Source organism: Micromys minutus (assembly GCF_963924665.1).
Source record: "Micromys minutus genome assembly, chromosome: 11".
Classification (NCBI taxonomy): domain Eukaryota; kingdom Metazoa; phylum Chordata; class Mammalia; order Rodentia; family Muridae; genus Micromys; species Micromys minutus.
In genome coordinates, this window is record NC_137980.1 from 26,969,538 (window position 1) to 26,988,514 (window position 18,977).

At 43.7% G+C, this 18,977-nt stretch overlaps 1 protein-coding gene across 2 annotated transcripts in view; it reads right to left on the minus strand.

The window, feature by feature from the left end:
• The window catches only part of AFF1 (ALF transcription elongation factor 1), a 145,834-nt gene that overhangs the window by 34,197 nt on the left and 92,660 nt on the right, over positions 1-18,977 (minus strand). For both annotated transcript variants that reach the window (XM_080925477.1, XM_080925478.1), the window contains 4 exons: positions 6,493-6,537; positions 3,979-4,065; positions 2,510-2,546; positions 975-1,026 (listed from right to left, as the gene is read on the minus strand). In XM_080925477.1, coding sequence (XP_080781603.1) covers positions 975-1,026; positions 2,510-2,546; positions 3,979-4,065; positions 6,493-6,537 — 221 coding nt within the window. The remainder of the gene's footprint in view (positions 1-974; positions 1,027-2,509; positions 2,547-3,978; positions 4,066-6,492; positions 6,538-18,977) is intronic.

Consider the following 18,977-nt stretch of genomic DNA (forward strand, 5'->3'; position numbering starts at 1 on the left):
ACAAAATTTCTCCAGAAGATAAAAATTCATCTATCAAAACTCTTAGGCTGCTGTTCATCTTTCTATGTTGAAATAAAAACCATCTCCCACAGTGATACGTAATAATCTCTTTAACTCATCTGATACTTTTTGGCAATGCCCTTCCCTCCAAAACACAAGGAACAAATATTGAGCTTGAAGGATAGAAGAAACAGGCTGGAGAGATGGCTCAGCATCTAAGATCAGTCCCAGCAACTACATTATGGTTCACATCCACCTGTAACTCCAGTTCCAGGTAATCTAGCACCCTCTTCTAGCCTCCTGAGGCACTGGGAACACAGGGAAGAAAAAAGCATGCCTCACAATGTCCATCTAACCAGTCAGTGTGCTGGTGACTCCAAGAGAGAAGCCTGTGGAGTTTGCCTTGCTCAGTGCCTAGTGATTGCTTCGAAGTGGGAAGGCAGTACAGGAATAATTGGATACTTTTAAGGAACAAATTGGGTAAAAATGCTGAGTGAAACACCCATAACATGAAGACTAAGTGTTCCGAAAACTCCAAATACATTTAGGTGTGGCTGAGCTGGGTAAGAAGAGCAGGGAGCAGAACAGGGTGCTCACATTAACTAGGCTGGAAAACGGCAGCAACTTTCATTCCATACTTCTCTCAAATTTAATTTCCAAAGCTAAGGCTACACAAGTTTGAAATTTTAAAAGCCAAAGCCAAAGCCTCTGGAGTCCCGTGGTCAATGCATAAATGATAGCTCAAAACCTTTCTTTCTGGAAAACCCCTCAGCACATTCTCCTACAGTGCATAAACCTTTGAATCAGCCATAACTCGGGGTCATTGCTGCCCTCTTCAGTGAAGCCCTTTTATGAACTCATTAACAGAGAACAGAAGAAGGAGGAGCAATCTACATAATGGCCTTCACAAGAAATTCCGATGCTTATCGAATCTTAATAGATGAAGGTTGCTTTTCCCCTCCTTTTTTACTTACGATGTTCCTTGCTGGGGATTGGGGTGGGTTTTTGAAGGCGCATCATATTGTTCTGTGGGGAGGAAGATACAGTCAGAACGTCATGGAAACGCCACATTTATGCAACCACTCACTCCAAGTACCCTCCTCTTTGCTGAGAGGGACAGTTTCTGTTCTTGATGACAGTTGACTGGGCCCCTCTGTATTTTCTCAAATCCCACCTGGCTTGACTCTCAGGTCTGTCTGTAATTGCACAGCCTCTCTCCCACACTGTCACTCCTAGAGCCAATCCCCCGTGGCCTAATTCATTCACAGCAATTTATAGACAGCCTGGTAGAACCCAATATGTATACAGACATCTGGTCCAGTCTGCAAACACGCTTGCAGTTGCCCGAGGGACATGGACCAGCCCCACAAGCATCCACAACCTAGGGCAGTGTGAGGTAAGTACACGGGACAATTATGTAAATTTACTGTCCTGGGATTCCCGAATCGTCTATTAGTAATAACCAAAGGCAAATTACAGAAAGCCATGGCTGAGTCGGAGAGAATGTGTGGGATTCTACCAAAGTGAATGCAGGAAGCCTTTCAGGGAAGAGTCCATGTAGAGAGGTCTAGAGGTTGGGTGTACAGTGTACAGCAGGAACAGGGGGTGAGAGCCAGGTTCGCAGAACTGGATCCAGGACAAAAAGTTCAGGGACATAGAACAGGGTGCCACAGAGAGATTCACCCCCAGGACTGCCCTGGTGTGTCCTAGAGGCAACTGAAAGTAAGGCAGTGTGTGTCAGCTGGGAAGCAGCTCTGTCTGCAGAGTCAGAGGACCAGAGGTGAGCTACTCTTAAACCCTTCTGTACATGCAGTTACCCATTTCTTCCTCATGGTGGCAGCAGCTCTCACTTACTTGTCCTGTGGCCTAGGCCTCTGGAGCTACAGAATCCAGGCATCCACAAGGACTCCTATGAAAGGTCATCCTTACCAAGCTGCCATGAGGTGTAAGCCCAGAAAAAAAGACGCATGACAAATAAGTCCCACACTTCTCTCCATAGACACCAATAGGCCCAGAGCTGTAGTCAACCTAACCATGTGTGGTGTGATGGCACACAAATTTAACCCAGCAGAGGCAGGTGGATCTGATTTTAGAGGCCAGCCTGGTCTAAAAAGTGAGTTCTAGGCTATACAGAAAAAAAAAAAAAAAAAAAACAAAAAAAACGTGTCTTGAACAACAAGAAACAAGGGACGGAGAGTCTCAGTGGTTAGAATCACTGACTGCTCTTTCAAAGGTTCTGAGTTCAGTTCCCAGCAACCACATGGTGGCTCACAACCATCTGTAATGCCCTCTTCTGGTGTATCTGAGGACAGCAACAGTGTGCTCATATACAAAAAATAAATAAATCTTAAAACAGTTCACTTCATATTGTACCTACAGAGTGTCTGTTTCATTTTGGGCATTTGTTATGAGCATATCTTTACCTAGTCAGTTAACAATTATTTGAAAAACAAAAGCGAACCCACAGCTTTGTTCTGTACAGCAATACATGCTTTAGGTGTTCACTTACTTTGGCTTTGGGTTGCAGAACCAATGTGCAGAGGATCCTGAGAAGGAAAAGGTCACCGTTAGAGCCGTGAGTGTTACAGCAGCACCACGCAGGCTTTAGAGTAAGCGACAGTCTCCTCAGACTCAAATTTAGAGGAAAATGTAGCGCTGGTGACTGGGAACAGTCAGTCTAACTCACCGCTTGCTACACTCACATGATGAAAACCGCCCGTCTCCCTCCTACATGCCACTAAGTGTAAAAACCTCCCGGCCCTCCAGTGAATGTCAGTCACACCAAACGACAAGACGGACACTAACCAATCTGATCTCTGCACAGAGTCACTTTCCGTGCTTCCAGGCTTTTGGAGAATTGCCTTTGGGGTTAAACAGTTGTATCTGCATGGCTTAAAGTGTTATTTGAAAACCATTAATGGGCTGGAGAGATGGCTCAGAGGTTAGGAGCACTGACTGCTCTTCCAGAGGACCTGAGTTCAATTCCCAACAACCACATGGTGGCTCACAATCATCTGTAATGGGATCTGATGCCCTCTTCTGGTGTGTCTGAAGACAGCAACACTGTACTCATAAATAAAATTATTTATAAAAAGCCATTAATGGATCTTCTTTGTTTAAAAATATTGTTATAAACGAGGTGAAATAGCCACAGTAAATTTGGGGTTTGTAGGTAGAGCGCCTGAAAACAGTACCATGGAAAGGGTTCTTAGAAATAAAAATGTATCCACATTGGGTCAGACCGACCCCAGTGCTTGGGGTACATACACAGGAACGGAGATGGCTCAGGGTTAGGAGAGATCCTGGCTCTTTCCACAAATCAGAGTTTGGTTCCAGCACTAACATGCCAGCTCATAACCATCGAATACACCAGTACCAGGGGAGCCATCAGCCTCTTCTGGCCGCTGTGGGTACTGCACACACGAAGTCATGCATGCAAGCGAAACACCCATGCCCGTAAAATAAGACAGGAAAATATTTTTAAAGTATAAGCAAATAGGAAAAGGATGGCTGTTTCAATATGAAACTGAAAACATGTCAGTAGTCTGGTTGTTATAGAAACCAACACTAACATTAGCTCTTCACTTCAAAAAAAGCTTAGGAAGTATGAGATAAGCAAGGTCTGTATGTGCACATATAGAGGCATTATGTCCAGAACCCAAACTAGCAGTCAGTCTACCTCTGTTTCCCTCTCCCTGTCTCTCTAGAGGTTAGAGAAACCGGATTAAGAAGCTCCGAACGCTGCAAGATATAAAACCCTACACAATTCTAAGGCATTCTTACTAACATGAGAAGGAGAAGAAAGTGTTTAAAAGCCTTGGGAAGTACCATAAAAGCTACACTGTGACCTTTAGCCCGGTCTCCAAAGATTCCACTGGGCGAGGATTGGAGCAGCATCTCACTGACACGGCACCGGCAGGATACCCTGCCCTTCCCACTGTTCCAAACGCTGCGCCCGTCACTGATGTATGCAGTTACCTTTGTAGGGAAAGGAAACCTGGACGGCTCGGCTGTACTGGGTGTGTGTATGGCTGTCAGAGGAGGCGGCCAGGAGTGGGTCATTTCCTAGAAAGAGGTTTGGAAAAGGAAGAGAAGGCAAACTTAAGTGGAACATCGATTTAGTTTTCAACTTAAAAAACTGCAACTCGGTCTAGACTCATTTACTTTTGGAGCAACGCTTGTACCAGGCTGAACTTAATGACAAGATGACAAAAAGCAGCTTAAGGACAGCAGAGAGGAAACTGAATGGGCCCAGCAGGAGCATCACAGTGTCACAGTGCACACGCGTTCCAGCAGGTGCCAGCAGGGCTTGGGTAGCGCTGGGCACCTAAGCGACAGGCGGCGCTGGGAAGGCTGAGCCGGGAAAGGTCTGTTCCGTTCAGCACACTCTGCCCCCAGCTTCTCCACCACACTTCCGGGAATTATTGAAGTTCAAAGGGAGAACTTTCCTGTTTGACTTAAACAAACAAGTCATTGAGGCCACTTGCTCGGCTCGGGAGGGTTCTAATAGATTTGACCCTTCCCTGGCAGCACCGTCAGAGTCTGCAGAAGCAGGCCATTTATTTTCTCTAGCAAAAGCCTAACCGTTACTCCCTATTTTCTTGGTTAAAAGCAAGGTTTCTAAAACTTACAAATTAATGTGTCTTTCAGCACAATTGTGGGATTTATGATGCTTTGCTTAAACATTTCTGATACAATCAGAATATAAAGTGTATAATCACGAACATGCACACATGTGTATTCGAAAGTGCACACAAGCACTCGAGAGAGCTAAAATGTTAGAGAAGCATTTCACATTTTTACAAATAAATTTTAAAAAATGGAATAAGACGTAAATGACTAGCCAAAGCCCTGCAGGAAGCTACGCAGTGAGGTCAGTGAGGTCACATGACCACAGCTAGAGGCAAAGGGACCTTAACAATCAATGCAACTCTGTCCCCCTCTGCACAACAACCTAGCACCACATGCTCAAGGTGCCGCTTGACTCCCCTTTTAGTGATAGCATCCCAGCTCCTCAATAACCCAAGGTGGCACATAACCAATATTCTTATTTACTGGCTGCAAACAACAGCACTGGTTGGTGCTTTTACAATTGAGGGGAAGAATTAAAGTAAAATTTAAGGTAAATATGTATTTTAGAAAAAAAAAATGAACATTAGAAATTAATATCCAAAGATCTAGAACTTCAAAAGAACCAAAGTTTACAATAAAAGATACAAGAATATCATTAAGACCAACAGAAGCAAATCATAAGCCATTCAGAAAATAAGAAACACACAGGAAATACCACCATTACCACCAATAGCCCTGGTTATTACAATTACTGAATACAAGCAATAAATTAGGTTCTAAATTCCTAGGAATCAAAGAAAAAGGGTCACGTGACAATCTGTGCTCTTCTCTGACTTGAGAAAAGAAAGCTTGTACTTCAAGAGAAGAATCTACTAAGATTAATTTTGTTTTGTTGTTTCCCCCCCCCCCCTTAAAAGAATACGTTATTCTAGAGCAAGAAAACCAGGGTGAGTGGGAAATCTATGTCTATGTGTGGGCACATTTATAAGAGGTAATGTATATAATGATACATTTACAGCAGCAGGTGGGTAATGTATGTGTGAGGAGACATTTACAGGAGGTAATATATATAATGATATATTAACATCAATAAGCTGTTCACATGACTCAAATAAGCAAACAAACAAAAGCAACACAATGTGGAGGTCTAAAAACAACCATTCATGGCCCTGTGATATGTGTGTGTGTGTGTGTGTGTGTGTGTGTGTATGTGTGTGTGTGAGAAAGAGTGATGTGTGTGTATGTGTGTGAGAGTGATGTGTGTGTATGTGTGTGTATGTGTGTGTATGTGTATGTGTGTATGTGTGTGTGAGAGAGAGTGATGTGTGTATGTGTGTATGTGTGTATGTGTATGTGTGTATGTGTGTGAGAGAGTGATTGTGTGTATGTGTGTGTGTGTGTGTGTGAGAGAGAGTGATTGTGTATATGTGTATGTGTGTGTGTGTGTGTGAGAGAGAGAGAGAGAGAGAGTGATGTGTGTGTATGTGTGTTGTGGGGGCACAGGATCTCACTGAGTATACTTGGCTGGCCTGCTTCACACAGACCATCTGCCTGCTTCTGCAGTGGAGTTCTGGATTAAAGCATACACCACCACACTAGCCTCCAGTCATTACAGGGTTCAAGATCTCATACGTACCAGGTTTCACTGTATAAAAACCTAGAACATGGACACGGGGCTTTTTAATGCTACACTCATATAAGGTATTTTTTTCTCTGGGAAATGAGCACATTCCTCAGTTTTTTTTTTATGGGAAAACAGAAATTCATAAAACCCTGACCAAATTATTGCAATTTGTAAACTTCATCTTAGCGACTAATTTCTGGTAGAGCGTTGGAATGGCCCTGCTCACTAGAGTGGACTCAGGTGGGCACCTGCGCAGTACAGTGTTTCTCCAAAGGACAAAGTAATTATCAACTCACCTTCAGAATCTCTTCCACACAATGGACTTCATTGGAGTACGGCTGCTGCAAAAAAAAAAAAAAAAAAAAAAAAAAACAAGAGAGAGCACACCTTTAAAATCTCACCAGCGGGACTGATGAGGGGGAGGTTCAGGTGTGGATCATCACGGGTAAGTTGGCTTCAGAACCCACTCTTTACTACCGGAGCACTAGTAACTGCACTGTTGAAGAAGGGACCGCTGACTTGCCCACACCCACTGGATGTAACCATTGGGTTGAAGGTAACCAGTGGAAAACATCCACTGATAGATAACCCAAGCAAAAGAACACAGACATGGACAATATCAGAACACTAGAGGACCCATGCAGTGAAGACCCAGTCAGCAATAGTTCTGTATTATATACAACTCATTTTATGTTTAAATTTTCTGTCTGTCTGTCTGCCTCTCTGTGTGTGCGAGCATGTGCACACGCCTTTATTTGCATAAAGGACAAACGGAGTAATGAGATGGAGCAACCTGGAGCCAAGACCTTTGCCTCCACCTCAGATCTAGCAGAAAGCACCAGATGCAGCAACAACTGCAAGGTTTGTCATGATAGCCAGCTCTGGGGAAACTCCAGCTATAGTCTACGTGTACCTTTAAGCACACAAAGGTTAAATCTAAAACAATTTTCCTACACTAGAAACCTGGAACACGGTCCACAAATCTATTGTTTTCAGTAATAATTTCTATGTCAATTGTGAGCCCTTGTATGTACAGAAGGGCCACATGCCCTGCGCCCTGTATCTCTCTGCTGCCATGGTGACACAGAAGGTGATGCCCCAGCAAGAACACCACCCCCACAGACAGCAGGCAGATACAAAGCAGTCTTTCCCCTGGGCTCTGTTACAATTCAAAAGTGTCCTATCCTATAATAATATTGGCTGCCAATTCACAACCAAGGGTTTAGTAGCCACATTTTGTCTCCTTCCAACTCTGAACAATCGAAAGAAAACAGAGCGCTAACATCTGCACTAGGCTGTAAATGAGTCTAATGGACGTGTCAAAATGCAAATGCAAAATGACCTGTGGACGTTTCTGGAGCTTATTTATGAGGCATGGGCAGGAAGTTTGGAGGTACAACCTGTGAGAGTTAAGAAAATTCTCGCTCCACTATGTCTGTCGGGTCTCTCCTCAGATGTTCCGCACAAAGTAGCGTTTAGTTTCCAAAAATCCATTAAAAGATGTCAAAAAACCTAGACCAAATGCTAGTGCCCCACTTTATCATAAATGTCAGAAACAAAAAAAAAGAAAAGCAAAAGAAAAAGAAACAGGTTGTTTTCACCTGGGCATAAATTATGAATATACACTGGTTTCAATGGCTGACATCCATTATTAGAGAAAAGTCACAGAGACTGAGACTCTAATGTCTCTGAACTACAGTCCCACCTCCTGCCTGGGGCTAAGATGGGGAATGCCCTCGAAGAACTGGCCGTCAATGAAAATGGGGAAGCATGCTCTGATGAGGACCGACCAAAGAGCTGGCCAATTCTTTCCAAAATTAAAATGTGTGAAGCGAGCCTCCAAACATATCCTCCTTAGAGGTGACTTTATGCTCACCAAGTGCTGAAAGCAATCCGCACATCCCCTAATTCTGCTTTCTCAGGAATAGCATGATTCCTGGGCTTTCTCCTGCCCACAACCCCAACCACATACACCATGAACTGCTGTGCTCATCATCCCCTCCCCAACCCTCCTATGTGCACCCGATACCTCTGGTCCTGTATTTAAAAGAAGGGCTGGTAAGGGAGCTCAGTGGGCAGAGGTTTCAAGCCTGATGATGAGGTCAGTGCCCACAAACCACATGGTAGGAGAGAACCACTACATTTGTGCTGTGCCTCATGCACACACACGTGCACCATAAATACACATGTGCACACATACACTATACATACACACCTGCACAGTACACACACCATACATATGCATGTGCACACACACATATACCATACATATACACCTACACACACACACACACACACACACACTATACAAATGCACCTGCAAATATACATACACCACACTCTCCCTTAAGTAACAAATGTAAGACAAAAAAAGAAGCTAGGAGAGTCAGTGTAGCTCATGTCTATCAATGTCCCATCTGATAGTTCCAATCTCTTCTCTCCCCCAAATTAAAAGCAAGTCAGAGAACTGAACCTTTCTGTAGTAGGGACAGGCTGCCTCTTGAAATAAAGTGCAGCCCTGCACTTTCAGTCTGCCACTGAAAGAAAGCTTCCAAGAAGGAAGGAGATTCTGAAAGAAATCTGGGTGCTAAAATCTGCATGCCCCCTGTGGGGCTCGGGTTAGGCACTGTCATCCCTACTGAGTGGAGTTCTTGCCCCAGAATCTGTTCTGCCTAAGAAGCTGAGAGCCAATGGTAGATTCATAAAAGGATTCCTTATAAGACAGCAAGATCAATAACTGGTCAGGAGGAGAAGGGTGTGCAGGCTAGCTGACTCCCAGATCTCAGTCCTGTCTCCACATTTGGTGTCTGTGTTCAAGGAGTAGGTAGGCCACCACCACTGTACCTCAGGTGTCAAGTCACCCGGGGTTCTATGTAGAGACCAGTGTCCCATCACAGTGACCTCCCCACTGGGGCATGATTGTAATGCTAGAACAATAGCCCTACTCAACAAAGCAGAGAACACAGCAGCTACTTACTGAACTCAGGTTATACTTGGCACTGCATCAAACTCTTTGCATACTATTATGTCCTCAAATTGATATCACTGATTATGAAATCGATCACTAGCTTGGCATGGAGAAAGTCTTTCCACTCCGCACCCATCGACCCTGAGGTGGACATCCCTATTCCAACAGCCTTTAGATCAATTTGAATATCTCAGGAAACAGAGTATGCAGTATCCAGTTTCATTCTCCCATCAACCACTGCAGTAGGCAGTTTTAACAACCGGCAGACTAAAACCATGCGTCACGCAAGGTCGCACAAAAGCTCTGGAACAGCCAAGCCAAGCTTCAAGATCCTGTCAAACTGGCTTCCCAAAGGCTATGCCTGAGACAGACACAAACACTTGAGGAGCCGGTTTCTGTTCTATGTATGATCACAACCATTTAGCTGAGAAGTTCACACTTCACTACCTCTCGCTGCTGTTCACCCACAAGCTCTAGAACAGAAGAAGCAGAATGGTAACCATGGCCGGAAAAAGAAACACCGAAATGAGCCCCTTGCAAAGGTCTTCCGGACTCTGGTTTACTACAGAAAGAACTGAATAGAAGAGAGACCTCACTACCGGGACTGGCGGCTCCTGCCCTGCTCGGTTTGGCATCAAGTTTCAACAGAACAGCACTTTTACAACAATGCTATTTTCATGAAGGCTTACCAGGAAATGGGGGCCACAGAGGTTAGACACTGAAGAAGGAGCCAGATCCCAGCTTCTCTAGGGTGGCTTCGCTCGGGACCTGCTCTGTGATCTTGGATACAATTCAACCTGTTGGGACTATTTCCTTATGGTGATAAAGGGGAATATTACCACATCTAACCACCTCACAGGAGCAGTGTGAAATCACATCTCTGCCATGGATATGTAAGGGCTGGCAAAGAAAAGTCCAGTGCCAACATGAATTATCAAAGTATCATTTAATAGCATGACTGTCTCCAAAGAGATTCTAACCAACTCTCATAGAAATGTTTCTTCAAATTCACTGCCTCCTGGATTGCTGCTTCCCTAACCACTGGCTCAGTGAGTTGAGTGTCTCTTGTCCCCCTGCCTGAAACTCTTCCCCTTCCCTCCTCCCTTTTGCCAAGTTCCTGAGACCACTCCCAGAGACATAGCCTGCTATAGCGTGACTCCCCCAGAGCCTTCTGTACCGTGTCCTTATAGAGCTGCTCCAATCTTGTCTATACACCATCAGGTGACCTCCTCTGCTTCTTCTAGGTTACAAGTTCTAGGAAAGCAGAGGGCAGCCCACCTGACCACACAATGCCTGCTGCGTAGACGCCACTAACATCTGCTGGTCTATCCGTTCTTCAAACATAGAATTCTCATTTCCAAGGTTAGAGATGTGACTCGGTGCTTAATTAAAACCACAGACTGCTTTTGTAGCGGACCTGGGTAGGAATCTCCAGTTCCAGGGAAGGCAGCCTTCTTCTGGCCTCTTCACAGAGAGGCACACCAAGCATGCACATGACGCACAAATACACATGAGAAAAAAATTAAAATAAATTTCAAATGTGAGGGCTCTGGAAACACATTAGGAGGAAGAGAGGCTGTGAGGGTAAGCATGAGCGTGTGGAGGCGAGAGATGAGGGTGCCGTCTCTGCCATACTTTGAGGCAGGGCCTCTCACTATACCTGGTACTTCTGGTTTGACTAGGTGGACTAGTGAGTCAGCCCCTAGTATCTGCCTGTCTATGTCCCCAAGCTACAGTCCCAAACATGTGCTATCCAGCCTTTATATGACTTCTGGTGGTCTGAACTCAGGGCTTCATGGTCACATCGTAAGCATTTTACCCAAGGGACATCTCCCCAGCCAGTTCAAGCTATCAAATTCTAGTTACATGTATCCTCTGAACTATAGCACTGATGTGTTTCAGATCAGTCTGTAAATAGAGGGATACTACAAACACTTGAAATCTCTGACTAATGAAACTAAGGTACACAAAAAGAAATATTATGTAACTATGATAAAGGACAAGGAAGCTTCATATGCTGATGAGAATACATGACATCACATATAGGACATTACCGGTGAGGTAATGCCATAACTATATGAAACAGAAGAACAATAATGTGCTTTGTCAGCATTTGCCTAAGTGAAAGTGTCAGACTAGACCAGGTGTTGCCTGTTACACTTAAAATATGACTAAGAATAGTACACAAAAAATAACATCAGTTTCTTCTAGGAAGAATAAGCTCCCGTGGGATTACAACAGGAAACATTTTAACTGTCTGCTTTTTTTGTGTTTGTTTGTTTGCTTAAATCCTAATCCCTTAGTGATAAGACAAAGAAACAACAAACAGGAAACCAACAAACAAAAGGCCCACAAACATCTGAAAAGCACCGCTGCTTGGGTTCCTGCCCATTTATTACCTTCCTCTATGGCTGTCCACCCTCTCCGCATGAGTCTGTCCTCAGCAATGCTCAACCTGCCACAGTGACCACTGAATTGTTGCCTCCGATCAGCAGCCACCTTCCCAGAGTGGAAGGGAGGCATATACCATAGGAGCTTGGGCCTGCTCTCACTTTCCTAATGAAACTAGAATATCCTTGCTTGAGAGAAAGGCTACTTTTAGCCCCCCCTTCCCCCCTCTTTTGCACTTAAGTCCTGAACAAGGGACAGAGGAGCTTGCCTCTTGAGTAAGGACCTCAGCTAGGCTTCCCACACAATGACATAGGTCTGTAATCCCCACTGCTCCTGAGGGCTGGCTATCCTGGCATACACAGAAAAAAGAAAAAGACAGACAGACAGCCCATGTTTAGCAAAACAGAGGTTGTCCATGGCACATGCTTGCTCTCTCTCAAAGCACGTGCACACAAACAAAAACACATGCTGGAGCACACATACCAAATAGATGAACAAATTATAAATAAGTATTGAATGTACATATGTGAAATGCAAATGCTGTGATAAGGGAGAAATAAGACAGTGCATGTTAAAGTATGTGCCATACATATAAATTCATTCTATTATATGAGGACACCATAATCATCACTTCTGAGAAAGATTAGAGAGGGAGACCAAAAGGCCTGACTGAACAAGGCTTCGCATAATGATAATTGTGTTCCGTGAATAAGCAGTAAATCACCTACACAGCTAACTTGGCTCAGAGAACAGGTTCACACCGCCTGGGTGTGCCTGCTTCATCGGAAGACACATAAAGGTACAGCCATTACAGCTCCATAGCCCTTGGGTGATTGACTGTCTTTATGTCAACCTCCATACCCCAAACTTTATGAGTCTTTTTAAGGCTCCAGGATAGATGTATGGGAGTTCTTATAGGCCAAATTAAAACCATAACACATGTACGTACACACACACACAGAGGAGTGTTTAAGACAATTAATAAAAAATAATTACTAACGCACCCTATACAGTTTTCTTTAATTGAAAGGATGCTATGTAAGATGCAGTCAACTGCTAAAATCTCCCCTTAAAGATTATTAATGGGGCTACAAAGATGGATTGGCAGTTAAAATCGCTCACTGCTCTTGAAGAATACCCAAATTTGCCCACAATGAATGGTTCACAATCCCCTCTCTGGTCTCCATGGACTGACTCTATGCAGATGTAGGAACAGCAACGCACACATCATTTTAAAAACATATTTTAGCAAGGGGTGGAGGTGTGAGCCTTAAATCCCAGCCCTCAGGAATGGTCAGGGGACCGTTTGCAGGTATGGTTCTGTCCTTCCATGATGTGGGCCCCTAGGATTGAACATCAGGCGTGGTAGCAGGGGCCTTTACTCACTGAGCCCATCTCATTGGCCCCTAGATCTGTGAGTTTTCCCTTTGTTGTTACAGGTTGTTGTTTGCATTCTGGGTGCTGGGCCCTGAAGCACACATTCAACCTCTGAGCTGCATATGCAGACCCGATCACTTGTAAGAAGTGACAAGTGCCACGCGTGATCCTTCATGTCCCTAAGCACCGCTTCTCAGCACCCCAGAGCCTGCCAGGCACAGAAGTTTAATTAGATGGTGTTTGAAGAAATCTCTGGTTTTCCAAAGAGGCTTGCAGGAGGAAGATGCATAGAAACTTATCAATATGATAAGCACGTGCACACGGTGGCTCACGTCTGCAGTCCCAGCACCCAGGAGCCTGGGCCTAACCACACAGTAAGACAAAGTACATAGGAGTCCTCAGGTCAGCCGCCGTTATTTACTTCCAAACAAAACCTGAGACTGTGCAGCTCTCCTGTGGGAGAATCTGAAAGAGACAAACAACGCTGTCCTTCTCTGGAAGTTTGTCTTCTTCTTTCCCAGAGTTCAACCACATTCAGCTCCGAATTGTAGCTCGGCTGTTTCTTGGCCATCTCTCCCAGGCAGCATGCTTGGGTGGGGGAAAGGAAGGATGTAGACATCTGACAGGAGCTCGAAAGATCCTACAAGCTGCACACAGTGAGAGAATGCCTGAAGTCTATGTTCCCTGCCACTCCACGCCATGTGGGAAATGAAGCCTACATCCCTACCTGTTTAAATACACTTTTAGGTAAACTGCCCTTCTGGCCACAAACTACAATGTCCTTCTAACTTTCACCAACTAAAGCAAAAATAGACTAAAGATAGGGAAGGAGCTAAAAAACTGAAACTTACAAACTTATAAGAGGTAGCTTTCAAAGACCAGTAAGATTAGAAAATTCCATATTTCTTCCCCTACAGTCATTTGATCACACAACTAAAGCCACTTGTTTTAATTAGTGTTATTAAGACAGTTCATTTTTTTTTTCTAAAACACATGAAAATGCTTAAGGAGAAAAAAGAAAAACACCCAACTCTGAATTAACCAAATTATTCCATTCAGGAAATTCCACTGAGGGCTCTGCTAAGGGACAGCAATATTGATAATTCTGAAATTTGGGGTTCTGATTCTTGCGGTCTGGATTCATAAATTAGAACAGATTAATGAACAGCTGCTCTTTTCATGTAGAGTTATAAAACATTCACTGGGTACAAATATGCTAATGATATGTAAAAGCAGCAAAAATGCCACTGTCCCTGGATTCTGGCTTCTTGTTCAGAGCATTTTGCAAGATGCACGGAAGCCGAACGAGAGGGCTTACTAGTATTGACGCCTGAAAGCCAACTAGGCAATTAACTTCTTACATAACAGTTAAAGTTCACTTAGAAGTACCTAAAGGAACAAATGGCCCAACAAGGCAAGAGTGACATTACCACCCACTACTGAGAGCATGTCTAACCTCAGTTTCCAGCTTCCTGACTGAACTGGTGCCATTAGCCATATAGGGTGAGGAGCTGAAATCCCCAGTGGGGTTTGACTCTGAAACACTGGGCTTTTGATGAAAGATCACATGAGGCCGTGAAGCCCATTATGGTATAAACCATGAGTGATTTTTTTTGAGAATGGTTAAGTAGGCACTAAAGGGTGGGAAAACCCCAAAAACACCACAAAGAAAACGTCTAGACATCTCATTGCAGTAATAGAAGAAGAAGGGGAGATGGAGGAGGAGAAGGAAGAAGAAAAGAAAGAAAAACCAAAAGAAAGACAAGTTCTTTCATATGGCCTAAAATATCCAATATGTCTTCTTCCAAAACCCAATGCTACGTACTAAAATGCCTTCAGAACGTGTGAATATGAGAGGTCGCTTTGCCTGTGAACATTAACTGTGCAAATATGAGTACCTCTCCCAGCCGAGTGTATCCCAGGAGGGTAAGAAACCACGGCCGTGTATGCCCGTGTGCTCTGCACAGCTTCTGTCCTGCCTGTGGACTTGCATTCTGATCTGAAACAAACAGTACTACATGACTGTCAATCACAGGATGTTTACAGAGACTTAAGCCTACTAAGTGTTCGTGTCTGTCATGATTTATAACTGGCATACTGTGTTTTCGAGTTTGGGAGCCATATCTAAATACATGTTTCATGGGTACTTAGACCTTAAAAAAAAAAAAAAGAAAGAAAAAACTAAGCACACGTCAAGGCTACAGAGGCATTCAAATGAAAGACAGTAGGTGGGACTTTCCACTCTGGATGAGGCTAAAGACACTGAAGTCATAGGAATGAGATAAGCCATTTAATCCACGCCTTGTCAGGAAGGACGGAAGGCTTTATCCTGGGTTTACTCTGTGGTAATCACAGTGTCTCCTCTAGGATTGGTGTGGCTTGTCTGTCTCCTGGCATCGATTTTCTTCAAAAACAAAAACTAGAATCCAATGGGAAACAGAGAAGAAGGCTAGGCAAGCCCTGCAGCAGTGGGCCACAGGCACACTCAGCTCCAGCGAGGAAACAAACAGCTTCATACCCCCATGGGGATATGGGCACTGTAACTAGTAAAGGAGGTGACAGGAAGAGGTGGCCTTGATTTCCACATATTTAACAAGAAACAAATATGGATTTCCACAGTACAGGAAAATCACCTTGGGGAAGTATAACTTACTTATCATGTACCTACCTGCCTAACAGGTACAAGGCTCTGGGTTCAATCCGCAACAACAAAGGCCATAAGAGTATCATTGGTGGTTATAAACCATTTACTTAAAACTAAATTTAAAATATATTGTTGCTCTTGTAAGCCCTGTTCAAAACCAAGCTCGGGCAGATGTAGTGATGTGAGCCTTTGTCACCCAGCTACATCAGGGGCCTGGATTCCACAGCAGAACCCTGTCTGAAAGAGGGATGCTGGAAGAATTGAGGAAGGGATTTAGAAAAACTTGGTCCTCACACTGAATTCCAGAAAAAACACTTGCTCTTTTTTGGCTTATCTTTGTATATAAATTTGCCCTGAAATGATAGAAAAACTATATAAAATTTCTGCCACAGTCACCTGATAGTCACTTACAGACCAATCAAAAATAAAAATACATTTATTATACTTTGTGTTATATATTTTCATATATTTGATATATACATAAAATAAAGTTCAAGGTTCCCCTTAGCTACATAGCAAGACTCTGTCTCAAGCCAAATAAATAAATGCGTTTTAAGCCAGCACTTAATATATGAGAAGGAGATATTACTTGGCAAAGTACGCTAATACTTTCTGATTGTGGGCTATCCTAATCATTTTAAAAGCCTGCTGTCCATGGAAATGTACAGACAGGGCCCATGGGCCTCACACTTGGATTTCTAGAGCTGTTGACCTAGAGTCCACCCTGTGCTACTCAAAGGCCCACATGGTTAGCCACATTCATTTCAGTTAAAAATATTCTTACATTTTTTTTTACCTCTTGGGCTTCTGCTCAATGTAGAATCCAGAGAAGAGAGACTCGAGAAAACAAGAAACCATAGCCACAGAGAAACAAAAATAGCCCTCCTTTCGAAGATGAACTGCCCCTCAGTTCTACCTGACCCAACAGCGGCCTTCCTGATAATTCCAGACACCTGGCACACAGCCCGTGGGGAAACAGTGCTGGGTGTACCCACTTCCTTCCTGACACGGTAATTACACCAGCAGCAGCAGCTGCAGGACAAACTGGGACGTGTAATAGTTAAAAGCCCTGCTCGAGGTCCTTTCAACCTGAACCTCTTCAATTGATTTATTGTAATAAGGTCCGTGCAGCCAACTAGAATGCCCTCACACAGAACACCGGAACAATGCAGGTGCGCAACTTCAGATGGCTGCCGAGCAGGTAAGCCTTTTAGCTAACGTTTGTGAATCATCTCTACGGCAACCAACGGTTGGCTTGGGGATTAAGATAGTTTCTCCACAGACTTTTAGATAAAACGAAATCGCTATAACACTGTATTTAAGAAGCAAGAAAAGCGCTAGGTGGTGACACATGCCTCTAATCCTAGCACTCAGCAGGCAGAGGCAGGTGGATCTCTGAGCTTCAGATCAGCCTGGTCTACAGAGTGAGTTCTGGGTCAGCCAAGACCACACCCAGAAACCCTTGAAAAATGTAACAAAGCAAAACAAGCAAACAAACAAACAAAAAATGCATAAGGTTATTGCAGAGGACCTGAGTTCTAGTCCAGCACCCATAGGCTTACAAGTGCCTGTGATTCTTGCCTCAGGAGGATCTAATACATCTGGTTTCAATGGGCACCTGCACTCATCTGTGGGTACACATGCACACATGAGTGAGCAAGTGAGCTGGTGCACTCGCACACACACAAACACACACACCTTCTAAACTAGACTCCAATTCAACATACCTATTGAAAACCAAAGCACTGAGATCTTTAAAGGGCGACACAATTTATGTTTTGGCTTCTAAATGATCAGTAGCTTCAATGTCTACCTTTTCAGCATACCATATCATTCATCAATTCAGGACCAGTGTTCAAATACTAGGGGGAAAAAGCCATTAGCTATTGGAATTATCAAACAGTTACGCTTTTAAGTATCATAAAATATATTATCAATATACATGTAGGCAGGCATAATGGTATAATCCTGTAATCCCAACACTCACGAGTCAGAGGCAGGAATGTTCAAGGTCTACCTGAGCTACACAGTGAGATGATATTTCAAAACACACAATAAAAACAAGTCTGTGTTTACTACAAATACAAAACTATGTATACTTTTTCTATCTCCACTATTACTATTTGATAAGGAAGGCAGGCAGGCTCCAGAGTCCAAACAAACAGCCACGCAAATCCCAAGAGGCAGCCCAAGTCTCCTATGGCAGGCAAAAGAAGAAAAAAAAAAAAAAAAAAAAACAAGAAAACTGTCTGTTACCTATCATATGTACACGAAGGAAAAGACCCAGGAGGCACAGTATGCCTGTAGCTGGAAGGTTCATTTGCCTTGTTAAAGTCATGCACAGAGCAGACTAAATCAGGTTGCACTGGTTGATTAGGAAAACAGAGGGGAAACAGTGAAAACACACGTTTCTGTTGAGACCTGGCCATCATCTTCCTTACCCTCCCTCTACTTTCTGGTCTTCCCCACCTGAACCTCTGGCTGGATACTTACTGTGGGGCACTTACCTCCCCGAGTACGTCTTAATGGCTTCCTACATGACAAAAAATAAAAGCTTTCCTGTCTCAACACTTGCCCTGCCAGCCCTGCTCAATGCCAATGTGTGGTGGCTGAAAGGGCCGCCCAGACAGGGAAGAACTCTACATGTCTTCCCTGGTACAGTGCCGTAAGAAGCAGGAGTACTCCCAGGCACAACTCCCTTGGCTCTGCTCCTAAAAACGCTCTCTCAAGTACAGCGTTGCTTAGCAATGTTTGCCTTCCCCCTGTACATTTGAAATTGGCAACATCTGTCCCTTTGGCAATTTTGACTCATGCAAAGCACCATGTGCAAAGTTTAAAAACATACAGCTTCTCCAAAGGGCACCGGCCCCTCCTCCTGGCTCCCAAAGGACTCCCAAATGGCTTACTTTTTGTTCTGCTTACAAGGACAGGAGAAAGATCAGTGGGTTTTATGGCAGCTGATGGCACATAAGCAAAATATTTAAGCCACCAGTGGGAGCTCCACCTAGTAACTAGTGTGCCTGAGGATGTGTCTGAAATAAAAACCTCATCTGGTTAACAATTTCCTTTAGAACAAATTCTGTCCTGTGGCATTATGTGCACGCAGGAGTCACCAGTGAGATTTAAAAAAAAAAAAAAACAAAAAAAAAAACAGGTCCTAGAGTAAATGCAGCAATCCCCTTCCCTCCTCTCCTCTTCCTCTTCTTCCTTCTAAACTGGAGGTCGAAGCTAAGGCCTGGATGGAAAAGCAAGTGCTTTACTAGTGAGTTATACAGCTCTAGATCACTCATATTCATATTATATTCACATTATACTCAAACTTCAAAAACATAATTAGCAAAAAAAAACCCCATTAATATGATATTATAGGTTTCAAGATAATCCTGTCATCTAAGCATTTG